Source organism: Mchenga conophoros, linkage group LG22 (genome assembly GCF_057382185.1).
Source record: "Mchenga conophoros isolate Kocher_MC1m ecotype Shallow Benthic linkage group LG22, M_conophoros_male_GT1.1, whole genome shotgun sequence".
NCBI classification, from domain to species: domain Eukaryota; kingdom Metazoa; phylum Chordata; class Actinopteri; order Cichliformes; family Cichlidae; genus Mchenga; species Mchenga conophoros.
This window is the reverse complement of record NC_140546.1, coordinates 13,955,067-13,968,097: the sequence shown is the minus strand read 5'-3', so window position 1 is coordinate 13,968,097 and position 13,031 is coordinate 13,955,067. Positions and strand designations below refer to the sequence as shown.

Sequence of the window (13,031 nt, the reverse complement as noted above, 5' to 3'; positions counted from 1 at the left end):
TTTAAATCCTACCAATTCTAATATTTACAGATGTTTTCTTTTTATTTCGACCTCATTTCTCTAACCAGACCGCCAAGAGGAAGCGAGGGCACATCAAGAACAAACTTGCCATGAAGAAGGGCAAGAAACTCCAAAAAAAATAACGGCGACGAATCGTGAACTGTAGGAGAACAAACGTGAAGAAACCTCTAAACACCAATGATGAAGAACACAGGTGCTGTTTTATCTGGCAGTTGGTCTCGGGCGCTTGTCTCTAGAGCGCCCTCATGTGTCGAGGATGTGTCATATCTGGTTAGCTCCAGAATTGTCGTCCGTTTTTTTTGGTGTTTGGTTTTTTTATCCTGAGGATGTTTGTCTTGCTTTTTCTTCTGTTTTTTTTTTTTCTTTTCAATTCTTTTTTTTTTATTACTTTGTACTTGAATGTGTGGTGAGGCATAGGGCTGCTTTACTGGGTCCAGCGTTGATTTAATTTTTGTGATGTTAATTAAGTGCTTATCAGTACAGGGATCGGGTGAAGGCGAAACAAGAGAAGACTAGGAACATTTGCACCAAAGACCCATCGACCTTGCTCCGTGGCACATGTGAACTCATTACTGGGAGCGAGGAGGCGAAGCAGTGAAAGCCGAGGACTTTGTTCCTGACTCGTGTACAGTAGGACAGTATGCGGTATGGAGGAACGTCACCATCCACGCACAGCCCTTCTGTAATATTAACCTTTTTGTCATCATCTCTTTTCTGTCTTCTGCCTGGCTTCCTGACCCCTGTTTTCCCCACAGATTCTCTGGGGAGAGAAATTGGCCTAATATGTAAATATGCGATATAAAGAGAAACTGTCTAAAAGGATGATAATATATTGGATTGTTGTGGTGACTTTTTAAATATGCAGTTTCTGGGTTTTTTTGTTTAGTTTTTTTTTCTTCCCAGTTTTTGTGCGATTGTTTGATTTTTGTTTGACAGCATTTAGAACAGTGAATGCAATAATTCTTGTACAGAGGGGCTTGAGATTTTTGCTGACAGAATGAATTTGAATGTGAATTTTTACACACCCCCTGTTTTTCCCCCCCTCTAAATGCATAGATTGTACATTTCTGCTGCTAGGGTTTAAAGACGGAAACAAGCAACTGTGTGTACAAAGTAGTGATTAATAAATTAGGCCTCCCTTCCTGCAGGGGGAGCTCTCTAGTTCAAGTGAGCAAAGCCTAGTGCCTCATCGCTGGTCGTCCATCGCCTGATTTTTATCTTTCCTTTTAATTTTTACGTTTGAGTTTGTGGCTGTCTACTTTTGTTTAAGCTCATCGTGTGTCAGAATGGCGGCTTCGCTGCTTCAACCAGACTGAGGCGTTGAAAACTGGAAATGTTCATAATATCTGGAAATGGACTGGTGAACTGTGAAGGGGGGGAGTGGGGGCTACATGGTATACAGGCACTGAATCTAGAAAAGATGAACTGAATGAGAAACTATAATGGACTTCCATCTCTGCCTGTAACATAAGATGGATCAGTGAGAATAAGACTAACAAATGTCTCTGTGGTACTCTGAAGCTGTGTCCCTGTACTGTATACTACTGCTGCACTAATAGATGTTTGTACAGCAGGCGGTTGAAATAATCAATTTCCCAGTTAATGTTTTTTCCTGAAAACGGTCCTCAGAGCCAGTTGTGATGTCTTTAACTTTTTACTCATTGAAAGCATACTGAGAGTAACCCTTGAAGCTCTGAAGTGAAAGGTCAGGGCTGCTTATAAAACAAAATGATTGTGCATCAGAACTTGGTGAGGGTGGTCACTTGGAAAAACTACCCTTGGAAAAACCTGAAAACTAAGGTCTTTTAGGAGTTTTATTCTTCTCCTCTGCCAGAGTAGCTTTGCATGATTCAGTTCAAAATAATCCTTATTCTTTGAAATCTCTTCAGAGAGATTATCCTCTGTCTGAAACAAACTCTAGTGGCCTCTCTGATTTTAAGCCAACTTTATTCTGATTGGCTGAAGGTTGTTGGCTGAGATGACCACATTGGTGACATCTGCTCTGTGACATCATACAAAGCCAAGATGAGACAGAGTGCTTAATATGAGCATCCAGCATTGTATTTGTACATGAGGCTGAAAAGGAGGAAAACTTAATGGATTGAGAAGTCCACAAAATAATCACTTTTTTCTGTCTCTAAAGAGATTTGGAAGCTCCTTACGTTTTTAAAAGCTATAACAGTGACATTTTACTTTACTGCTTTAAAAATATCTCAGTAAAGTTTACAGCTGTTCATTGATCCATTCATTCTTTTGTTCAATGCAGTATTAAAAAGGGCTGCATGCTTTTGAATAGGTTAGCCTGTGGTTGCCTTTTAGTCTATCAGTTAAATTTTCTGTAAATTCTCCAGAAAAAGGTGTTTTAATTTTCCAGGTGCTGAGATTAGGTCTGTAATTGATAACAAAAAGAGTTTGGAATTACTTTGGAATAATCCACTTTAATACAGTTGGTTTTTTTTATTCTGCACCCCACATCATGTTTAGAACTGGTGAGTTGGTTCCTGATACTGATTATATTTCAGAAAACCCCCCTGATATTTATCTTTAAAAAAGACATAATATAAAATATTTCTATCCTAGTAGTGTTAGTTGGAGTATGCGGTATGCAGCTGGGACACAGCTCTGAGTGGTAGCCTATGTCTTATTCTATGGGCATTGCACTGTTCTCTGTGTGTTTGGGTTCTTAGACTCTGTCTAAAAACTAATGTGTGCACGCTTCTGTAACTTTTTTTTTCTTGATCAAAAAAGTGACACATCATGCAGTATACTTGTTTTGTCACATTTTACAAAAAATAACTTTTGTTCATATCGGGTGTTTTTTTTTGTTTTTGTATCTGAATGCTTTGATCTCTCAAACTGTCACCGTTTGAGGCTTCAGACCTTCGACATGCCACTTCATTGTTCTGTTACACAGAGGACAGAGTTCAGACTAAGCCTTAATGTGATGTACAGTGTGCTCCTCTTTTGTGCTCATTTGTTTTGTTTGTTTAATTAGGAACAGCAGAATGGTTGCTCTGAATTTCCTCATGTCTTAGAATCTCGGTGGCATCTGTCCCCGACAACATCTTTCTTTTTTTGTTGTTGTTCTAATGCAGTCTCTTCCCACATGTGTCTGCTCATCTTCAGAGTTTACATTTTTACATTGTTGTTCTGTTCAGCCATCTTTGAATATACACTTTAAAGAAAACACTGGTGTGTGTGTGTGTGTGTGTGTTGTTGCTGGTCTTCTCACTTTGAAAGCGTTGCATGGACCATCTGTAAATGTGACTTTAAACATAGTTGAATGCAAAATGAACCACTTGATGGCAGCATTACACTTTGGGTGAAGACTTTTGCTTCTGAGTGTGCAGCAGTACGCATAAAGAACACTGATTGTGGAGGGGGTGAGATCTCTTTATTTGGTGGCGGATGAGTAGCTGTTCTTCAGCCACTTATTATTTAATGCGATCTCAACTCGTGATTTCTCCAGTGAAGATACTTCACTCTATATATTTACTTTTGTGCTGAAAATAATCTCACTCTGGGCCTTAGTGCAGCTTTTGAGTTCACCCTGTCTGAGATGACCCTAGCTCACCATTTATTTGAAGTCTTCCGATTGGTTTCCCCTTGCAAACAAAAGGTTTGAACCTCAGGTGGGTGGAGCTTCTGTGCCTGAGATCACCATATTGGGGATATCGGTTCCCTCTGACATCATTAAGAGCCAAGAGTATAAAAAAAAAAGACTTAAACTAAGCCTTTAGAGCAGTCTGAAGTCTGAGCTTTTGGGCTTACAGGGTTTGCTTGCACATGTTGCTGAAACCATTATTTGCAAGAGTATGCATGTGACAGAAAATAAGGAAATGCTTGGTGAGTCCCCTTTGAGCAACGGTGCCTGGCAACAAAGCCTAAGAATGATGTATTAAAGCAGGTGGCACTTTAACTCCTGACAGTAATGAGAAGCGTTGCAGCAGTGCTTAGATGTAAAGTCTGCATGTAAGGCCAAAGTCAGTGTTTGTGTAAAACAAGCTCCAACATTGGTCTAAATGTCTGACAGGTTTGTTTTTTACACATATATAATGCAGAGCATCATCATGGAGTGGGTGAGCTCATCTGCATACAAATACTGTCATACGTTAAAAACCTAAGGCGGGGTTGTGCGGTTTTCTTTCTTTTATGACAAAAAATAAACAGTTTTTCATTTAAAACCTTTTTACTTTATTGTAGAAAAGCCGATCAGTCTGAATAATCGTCACATATCTCGTCAAATGTAGACATAAAAACGCGAGTACACAGTGGTATGAACCTCTTCCTGCAGTGTCCCAGTGATTGTTATTCTGGCAGACCTTCATCTTCACAGAGGCAGCCTCTTTCCCCCACCACCACCACCCCCAAAATGTGATAACATGGCTGTATGTTCCTGCAAGCTGCCTCATCCATAATCATCACCACAGCTGAAACAAAGAAGTATTAACTTCAGGAGGCACAGACGGGGTGTACAGGGGCTCCCTAATTATGGACGTGTCGTCTGAGGGGCGCAGATACAACACCGATTAGAGGAGCTCTTGGCTACAATACAAACAAACCGGTGTTTTCTTCTGGAAGAAAAAGCGTGTGATGGTGAAACGAGAGGTAGTAATGGAGCTCATCTGGTAGGCAGAGGTGATAGAGCAACATACTGTCGTAAGCATGTGTAGTAGCCATCAGTACAAGATGGGAAAGCATACTGTACAATTAAAATGTGCCAAGATACATTCATAGTGCAGACACAAACAATCAGGACCTTCACTTTCTAGTAACCTGCTGTAATATATTCTATTTTAATATATACTAAATCATCTAATATAGTACATTTGATTTTAAATAGTTTTAAATCTGCTTAGGTTTCCTTAATTCTTCTAAAGCTCTGAGAGACCCAACCTGATTGGTAAAAGCCATCGATACAAAATAGTAGATTTACTTCTATGTTAAAAGTGCTCTATAAACAAACTAATCTGGGAACTACAGTGTTATGTGTTACGGGAGATGTGATCCACTCTAACAAGGCATGAAACCTGGAACAAACTGATTTCTGAGAAAAATGCGCTGATCATTAAAAAGAAAAATACAAAGTGGGAGACTAGTGGCAGGCGTCATAAACTATGTGTGTGCAAAAAAAGGCCTTGACAGGTGAAAAATAGAAATATTCTACTTTGAATACTACCAACTGTATATAAAATGTACTGCTCTCCCCAGGAGTCCCAAACTGTGGAGATCCATTTGGCACCTTGTTTGTTTCTTGTTTGTGTCGCCGTAGTGTCACTCGGTGGGGTCTGAAGGTCCATGGGGGACGCCGCTCCCCTTGTTTGACCCCCTCCCCCATCCTCCTCAGCACGGGGAACTGGAGTTGTTATAGTCCATTAGAAAGGAGCGTTTTTGATGTCAGGTTGACTTCCACAGCGGGTTATTATAGCTCCAACCATCCCCCTGCACAGGTGAGGGAGAAAAAGCCTTTTAAGAAAATAAAGCTCAAATTTGGATCAAATTACCAAAATTTACAAAGTAAGGCCCATTTAAATCCCACCCAGTGCATCTTTAAAAACGTGCAATATTGTATAAAAGCTCTTTATGCTTGATAGCATATGAAAATCAGAAATTTAGATTATAACATTATTTCCTAAAATCAATCAAAATAGGATTCAGAAAGCAGTAAAGTCCAACTTTTGAAAAGTATGCTAATTTATACACCATTACTTGGCTCATGGGCTCTTTTACCGCAAATTACTGCATCAGTGTGAGTCGAAGAGATCAGTAACACCAACGCAGTGCGCAAAGCTGAAGTCCACGTTGCTCTGTTAGCATCTGTAGTCTTCTTGATAAAGCTAGTCAGCTGATGATTGAAGCACAAAGTGCTCTAAAATCTGTGTTGATTCTGGACTTGGTAAAAACAGAGCGAACCAACCACCACCAACACCAGCAGATCACATGACAACTGCAGAAACTTCACTCTGGAGCTTGGATTCGGTGACTTCCTCTCTTCCTCCAGACTCCATGACTTTGATTTCCAATTAAAAGCAAAATTGACTTTCATCTGACAACTTGGATCCTCATCTCTGAGAGACGCACAGTATTTGTACAGTTTGAACTGCAATGTATTCAAACTAGAAAATTCTCATAATCTGAGATAATGATTCAGTTTTTCATGTGCTGTAAGAAATAATCAGTCAATTATATATAAAAGGATGTTTCACTTCATATGGAACAAAATGTATCGTTTGGAAGTAAAAAGCAAAAAGAAAAGATGATTTTTTTTATTTTTTTTTTTTGCACATACACTTGTACTAGTTTTCTCTACAGGTGGTTGTGGCTCAGGAGGTAGAGCAGGTCATCTCTTCCAGTATGAATGCTAAAGTATTCTTGTGCAAGATACTGAACCCAGAGTTGCTTCTGATGTGTTTATATGTAATTGTGCATGAATGTTAGATAGAAAACACTTAGATGTAGAAAAAAACTGCTTGTGTGCCTGAGTCATAGTGTATAACGTGCTTTACATAAGAACCAGTCCATTTCTGTAAGGTAGACAGCTCTTCCCGCTCCACCACAACCACCCACACATGCAGGGCCTTGGAGTAGGGGTATGTCACCAGGGTGCAGAGGAGGCTACCCCCCCCCCCCCCCCCCCCGTCCCCTTCTGGCTGCCTCTGCCTCAATTTTATCCCACAACTTAGACATTCACATTACTCACACTCTCATTACACATACATATAGGATCTTGGGGGTGGGCACGATACACGGAGTCCAAAGTACCATCAGGGTGTACACCCCACCCCTGGCATCGTTGCCCACCTCTCAATTTTAAATACACATAGACATTGAGGGCTAGCAGGAGGGACCATGCGCTTACCTGCTGCTCTCTGGCAGGTAGCTCCATGCCCTCCTGGGTTTTAAATGCACCTTAGAACACACATGCATCAACACTACAATGAGCGGGTGGAGGGAGGTTTGGAGTCTTCTCTCACCCCCGTTCTCTGCGACCTGCTGGAGCAGGGGGGCTAGGAGGAGTTGGCCGTCCGACTGTGGTCTGGAGTGTGGGGCCTCCCTGCTGCTGCGGAGTCGGGGCGGTCTGCCTCCCCCCACCGCAGGGAAAAGGGTAACACCACCTGGGTCTGGGTGCAGTTCCCCCCTCCAGGGGCAAGGGTACCTAGACCCGGTTCTTAGAGTACGCTTGGGGAGTGTGATCGTGTGCACAGCGTCTCTTTATGTCTGTCTCCACGTTGGTTGAGTGTGGAGTAAGTGCATATGAGAGCATGAGGGTGGGAATGGATGTTTGTATCTGTGTGTGCCTGTATGTCTGTGTCTATATGTCAGGTTGGGTGTCAGGCGCCACCTCTCTGGGGACATCTCAGGCCCTCCAAGGTTTGGAGGCCTATCTCCCCCCACCACCACTTCCCCTGCCAGTGGCGGACTCCCTCAGGTGTCGGTGCGTTGGTGGTTCTTTGTGTCTGGGGATGGGCGTCCAGGTACACACCGGCTCACTCCTTGGCGGCCACTTATCGGGGCCTGGAGCCTGGGGCTCGCTCGGGCCACTTCGGAGGTGGGGTGCCCCCGGCCTCTCGGCCTGGGGCTCGGTCACTCAGGCGCGGCTGGCTGCCGGCGGAGCTCACGGGCGCGTCACTGCAACTCCCCCTGGCTTCTGCTCCGCGGCTGCTGAGTGAGCCCTCATCTGGGACTCTCCTCAGCTCTTTCTGGGACAGTGGCGCAGCTGCCCCTCTGTTGGTCTTCCTTGGTCTCTTGTGTTCTGGGGGCCTCTGGATGTCTGGAGTTTTGATCTCCTCCATACCTGCTTCATGCCCTGGAGGACGGGGCTGTGGCCCCCCCACACCCTCTAGCAGATTATTACATGAAGGAACCTTTTAAAAAACAAAAAACAAGCGCGTCCATGCTCACAGGTGTACACACGGGTGATCACACCCACAAACTACACTCTTTTTGGCTCCTACCTCAAAGCACACTGTGTTCTGTTGATCTTATGTGCTGCACAATAATGTTTAACATTTAGTATTTACTGTCATATTCCCATATATCATTGTGATGCTGTTTATTCTATTACTCTTGTTCTCTTCTGCTTGTTTTCTTTTTTCTTTCTCAGCAGGTGACCCAGGTGATTGATATATGCATTTTTTTCTTCTCTGCCCGTTCTGTTGGTTTTTGTCTTTTGCCCTTCTCCCCCGTCCCTCTTCTCAGCTGTTTCTCTTTCCCTCTTTCTTTCTCCCCTTCTTTCCCCCAGTCAAGTCTGTCCCGTATTCAGTAAGTGAAAATAAAATAAACAATAAAAGGTGAATCAAATGGACCATTACGGCAAGGCTGGGATGGTCAGTTTGGTAAAGTAAATCCGTTGGGCATCTTTCTTTGCCTTTAGACAACAATTCTGATGGCAAAAGAGCCAAACGGGACAGGCAAAAAAAAAAAGAAAAAAAAAAAGGTAGACAGCAATATAGTGGAAGCAAAGGTGATTAAAGCAGAACGACTTTGCGTGTTCTTCACGAGTTCTCTTTTAGTCTGTTGCCACTGCAGAAGCAAGAACTAAACCTAACATTTAGTTTGTGACCCAAAAATGTATCACCACAAAAACAGCACACAGTATAATCACACAGTTACAAGCGCTGTGTGTGCTACTAATGAGGAAAAGGGGAGAGGCGTTACCTCGAGTTAAAAATAAAGCTTACTTCTGAAACAATCAGCAAGGCTCAAAATTCTTTTGCTTGTCAGGGCGACTAAATAATGCAAAGATTTTCACTCAGATTTCACAGTAAATGAAGCGCACTATTTATTAAATATAGTATTATGCCGTTCAGTGGGATATACTTTGAAATAGGAATGTTTACAAACTAGAGCTCAGACTGAATCTTATTGCTCTTGCAGTACCTCTTTAGTGAAGTATTTGGGCATCCAGGGTTTGTTATCAGCTGCTCTCTGCCTCTCCTCCCCTCTCTGACACTCCTCCAGTCTGTGTTTGTGCTCCGTGGCCTCGTCGATGTTCCCTTCCTTCAGCGACTTGGTGACGTTTTGCCACAACCGCCTATAAGCCAAAACACATTTAAAACCGTGTCGGAGGGCAAATGAGTGTGAAACGCTCCCAAAATGCTCACTGAACTCTGCTGCCTTTCACCTGGATTCTGTCCTCGCCTGTTTCTCCACCGGCCGCAGCTTCTTCTTGGTGACGGGAAGTTTGGTCGTGTCGATCACTTTGGTTTCCCCGCTGCTGTACGTGAACTCCAGCGTGCCGTTCCACTCTCCCTGTGCTTTGCACACGATGGTGTTGGTCGGGTTGTGCTTGACCTCTGCTGTCACCCTATGGCAGCAAGACAGAGACCGTTGTTGTTGTTGTTAAGTTAAAAGCAGCCTTTAGCAAGCAGATAGTTAAGATATATACATGCACTTAAAATCAATTAATGGGTGTTTGGGCTGTTTGTCTTCTCTGGGCTGTCAAAGCCACATCTGCCATCATTACTCTGCTCCCTGTGCTTTGAATCCCAGTGCTGCTCTTCTAGTTTGACTTTCAGACTCCCAATCTCCACCTCATTTGTTTGCTCAAAGCCTTATCCAATTCTCCACCTGCTTCATCTCCAACACTGCCAACATCTAGATTGCATGGATCGTCACCTACTACTTACTCTACTCTGCCATTATTCAGTTTCATCAGAGTTTAATCGCCAAATAGTTCCTTTATTGAAGCAGTTTTACTAAAACTACCTTCCATACTGTGCTTACACTGTGACATCCATCTGTTGACTAAATTTAAGGAAACACGGTGAGCTTGAGCTCAAGGTGGCTCGGAATGAAACGTCTCTCAGTCCATCCACAGGAGCCTAAGGGGTCACTGAGTTGTTTGATTATGAAAACGATGTAAGTAACACGCTACGGCATTTACCATTACTGGATCTGAAGTCTACTAAATGCCTGTGGAAGATTTTGGACCAGTGTTGGGTCGCACTCTCCACCACCACTGTCAGAAAATGGTCACAAAATTTAAATGGTCGCCTGTCTTTACTTAGTCGCTAAATCACATTACTCCAATCATTTTTCAGGAAGTTGTGACTTATTTGTTTGGCTTAATCAGGAAGACAAAAAGAGCAAAGCTCTCCATATTATTTGGTTCAAGTAATAAATGATTTTCTTGAAAAAGTTATGCAACAAGCAATGCTTGGATCCGTCGGCTCTTCCTCAAGCAATCCCTATCATCTGTTGACCAACAGGGTGAACTGAAGTGCCATCCAGAGCCTGTAAAGAGAACAATGCAGGAGGAAGACATAGAGGGTCCTCTCACCATAGACATCCCAGCCACAGACTCTTAACTCTCTTGGTACTGAGCAGAAGCATTCAAACTGCATACAACAGGTTCAGGGAGAGCATCCACCTGCCACACCTGGATTGTTCTTATGAAACTTCCTGGTTCACACTGATGATGCCACATTGACAGCATAAGTGTGCTCAATACATCAACTTTATGCAAGCATCTACTCAGTGTGTGGGAAACATTGTTTTCTCTTAACGGTGAAGAAGAGTTCTGGTGCGACAGATAGTTAATGTTCTTTATGACCAAATTATTGGCAAACATTTCCTGTATTTTCTTTGCTTAAATCAGCTAAAATGTTTCATTTTATAAAATAACTCACAAATACTGAAACGTTAAGACAGAAGCATAAGCTGTGAAATCCACTGCATGCATGAACTACTACTGTTGGTGACATAATCTGTCATATGTAAGAGTCTGATAACCTCACAGATGAATTATTTCGCTTCCTCTGCCTTCCCTGAAGTGAACAAGAACCAGCCGTCCTTAAACTGAATCACATGTATGAAGAAGCTATCGCAGAGGGGGGAATACTCACCGATGTACCTTCCCTCCGTAGAAAGGCTTTGTGTGGAAGGTCACTGTGGCCGAGTAGCCGCTCTTGACACAGTTGATGGAGACTTTGCCCCCCAGCTCCACCCAGGGCACAGTGAGGATGGAGCGGGCGTAGGCACAGGGCAATGTGAAGACGTACTCCTCGTCGTGCTCGAGGAGATAAAGGACTCCTACGGGGAGAAAGAGACGGAGCTCTTAAAGTCAGTCCGACAGGATATGATGAGAGCAGCTACAAGAAATTTTTTTTTTTTTTTTTTTTTTTTTTTTTGAAGCTCATTGTGAGAATGAATTGTTTGAGTAATCCAAGAGTGTGAACACCATTTTCCAAGAAGTTTAAATCAGGTGAGGAATGCCAGCACAGTTGATTTGCCTGCACACCATCCGTCTTTGTCTGAAAACACAATCAGCTGTCAAAGTAATTAAATGCGTGGGCTTCGTATATGGATACTAAGCCAGCTATGTGCCCGTCACTGACTGAGCATTTTTCGCTTATGAAACACAGAAGGCAGCCTGGAGACTTAAACAGCAGATACAGACATTAGACACTGTTTAAAAACTTTACACTTACATCAAACGTGCACACATGTAGGGGTGCAACACTTTCTTTTTTTAACAAATATGGATTCAGATGTGTTTTCAGTTCAAGCTTTATCCGAAAGATCTTTAAAGCTGATATATTTATTGTTAAAGTTGTAGATGATTATATAGAACATAGCCAAAGGTTTCTAGCCATGAGGGCAGCTTATTGGCGAGTTACCCCTTTCAAGTGTCAGGCAGTCCTAAACTTTTTCTACGACAGCTATGAGATAATATGTCCCTAATACAGTCTCAGGTGGGTGGGCGCCGCCTTCTGATAAAACCTGTTTGAGGGACAGCCAATCACAGGAAGGTTGGCTTACGGGGAGGGCTGCCTTAAAGACAGCTTGGTTCAGACGGGTCACATAAATAAGATATTAACGGCATAATAGGACATTTAGATGGGAATTATTTTTTGAATTGTGAATCATGCAAAGCCATTCTAATATAGTCTAAGACAATAAAAAGGAGCTGAACCAAAACCACTCAAGATGATGTCTGATTCCAACAGATGTGTCACAGTGCATTTCAGAACAGATCCATGAGCAGCTTCCAGCTCTGGATTGCACAGGAACAACAAAAATCATCAAATTTACCAAATAAAAGATAAAAAGCAGACTGCATGATCTGCTTTTGAGATGCTCAAGATAGTCAGAAGTTTACATACAGTCATCCTAGGCATGGTAGTCATTGTGATTTTGGGCTTGCAATGATTTGTTTGACAGCACTCCTTGGACTGACCAATACTAAGGACAATGGTAAAGTCCAAGGAACTCAGTGAAGATCTGAGAACTGTAGATTTTAACAGGTTGGAGCTATTAGACCCATTTCTAAACTGCAGATTCAAAGGTGATCAGTTTAAACACACAAGTCGGCCATAAAGTGGAAACTGCTGAAACACTAGCATCACTGTGACAGTGAAGCAGGTTTTACATCGCCTCCGTACTAAGAGGATGTAGACCAAGAAAGAAGCCCCTGCTACAAAATCAACACCTTGAAGCTTGACTGAAATTTCCAGCTGCGCACTTGGACAAGCCAAATGCTTTCTGGAGAAAAGTTTTATGGTCAGATGACACAAAGATTCAGTAATTTGGCCACAGTAACGAGGTCTGTTTGGAGAAGTAAAGGCGAGGCTTTCAAACCTAAGAACACTGTACCAGCTGTCAAGCATGGAGGTGGTAGCATCATGCTCTGGGGGCTGTTTTGCTGCTAGTGGTGCTGGTACAGTCAACAAAGTGGATGGAATAATAAAGAACAACCCAAATGAACAGTTGAAACTTAGACACAGTTATAACAGGAAAATTATCCTAAATATACATCAAACTGGTTTTGAAACTGATAAAAAAAAACGTTAACAGTTGCTGTTATGGCTTTCTTAAAGCTCTGACCTCAACCCAATTGAACATTTGGACTAGACTTAAAAGCTGCGTCTGTGCCAGGAATTAATCAATTGAATTGAATTTTAAATTTTGCCAAACAGAGTGATCAAACACCGGAATTATGGGATATATATAGTTTGAACCTGTATTAATTTGCAATTATAAAAGCTATTAGCTACACTGGAGAATGT

General features: G+C 42.4%; 2 protein-coding genes across 3 annotated transcripts in view; one reads left to right on the top strand and one right to left on the bottom strand.

The window, feature by feature from the left end:
* Window positions 1-3,208, top strand: part of LOC146549087 (dolichyl-diphosphooligosaccharide--protein glycosyltransferase subunit STT3B) — a 103,034-nt gene extending 99,826 nt beyond the window's left edge. The window contains exon 16 of the mRNA XM_085262199.1: window positions 69-3,208. Within this exon, the coding sequence (XP_085118325.1) occupies window positions 69-143 (75 nt within the window). The 3' untranslated portion in view covers window positions 144-3,208. The remainder of the gene's footprint in view (window positions 1-68) is intronic.
* A 926-nt stretch (window positions 3,209-4,134) lies between these two features.
* The window catches only part of osbpl10a (oxysterol binding protein-like 10a), a 101,650-nt gene continuing 92,753 nt past the window's right edge, over window positions 4,135-13,031 (bottom strand). Inside the window, exons 10-13 of one of the 2 annotated variants that reach the window (XM_085262202.1) lie at window positions 10,869-11,055; window positions 9,146-9,328; window positions 8,902-9,055; window positions 4,135-5,463 (exon numbers count right to left, since the gene is read on the bottom strand). In XM_085262202.1, coding sequence (XP_085118328.1) covers window positions 5,419-5,463; window positions 8,902-9,055; window positions 9,146-9,328; window positions 10,869-11,055 — 569 coding nt within the window. In that variant the 3' untranslated portion in view covers window positions 4,135-5,418. The remainder of the gene's footprint in view (window positions 5,464-8,901; window positions 9,056-9,145; window positions 9,329-10,868; window positions 11,056-13,031) is intronic. The other variant, XM_085262201.1, reaches the window with a different exon arrangement.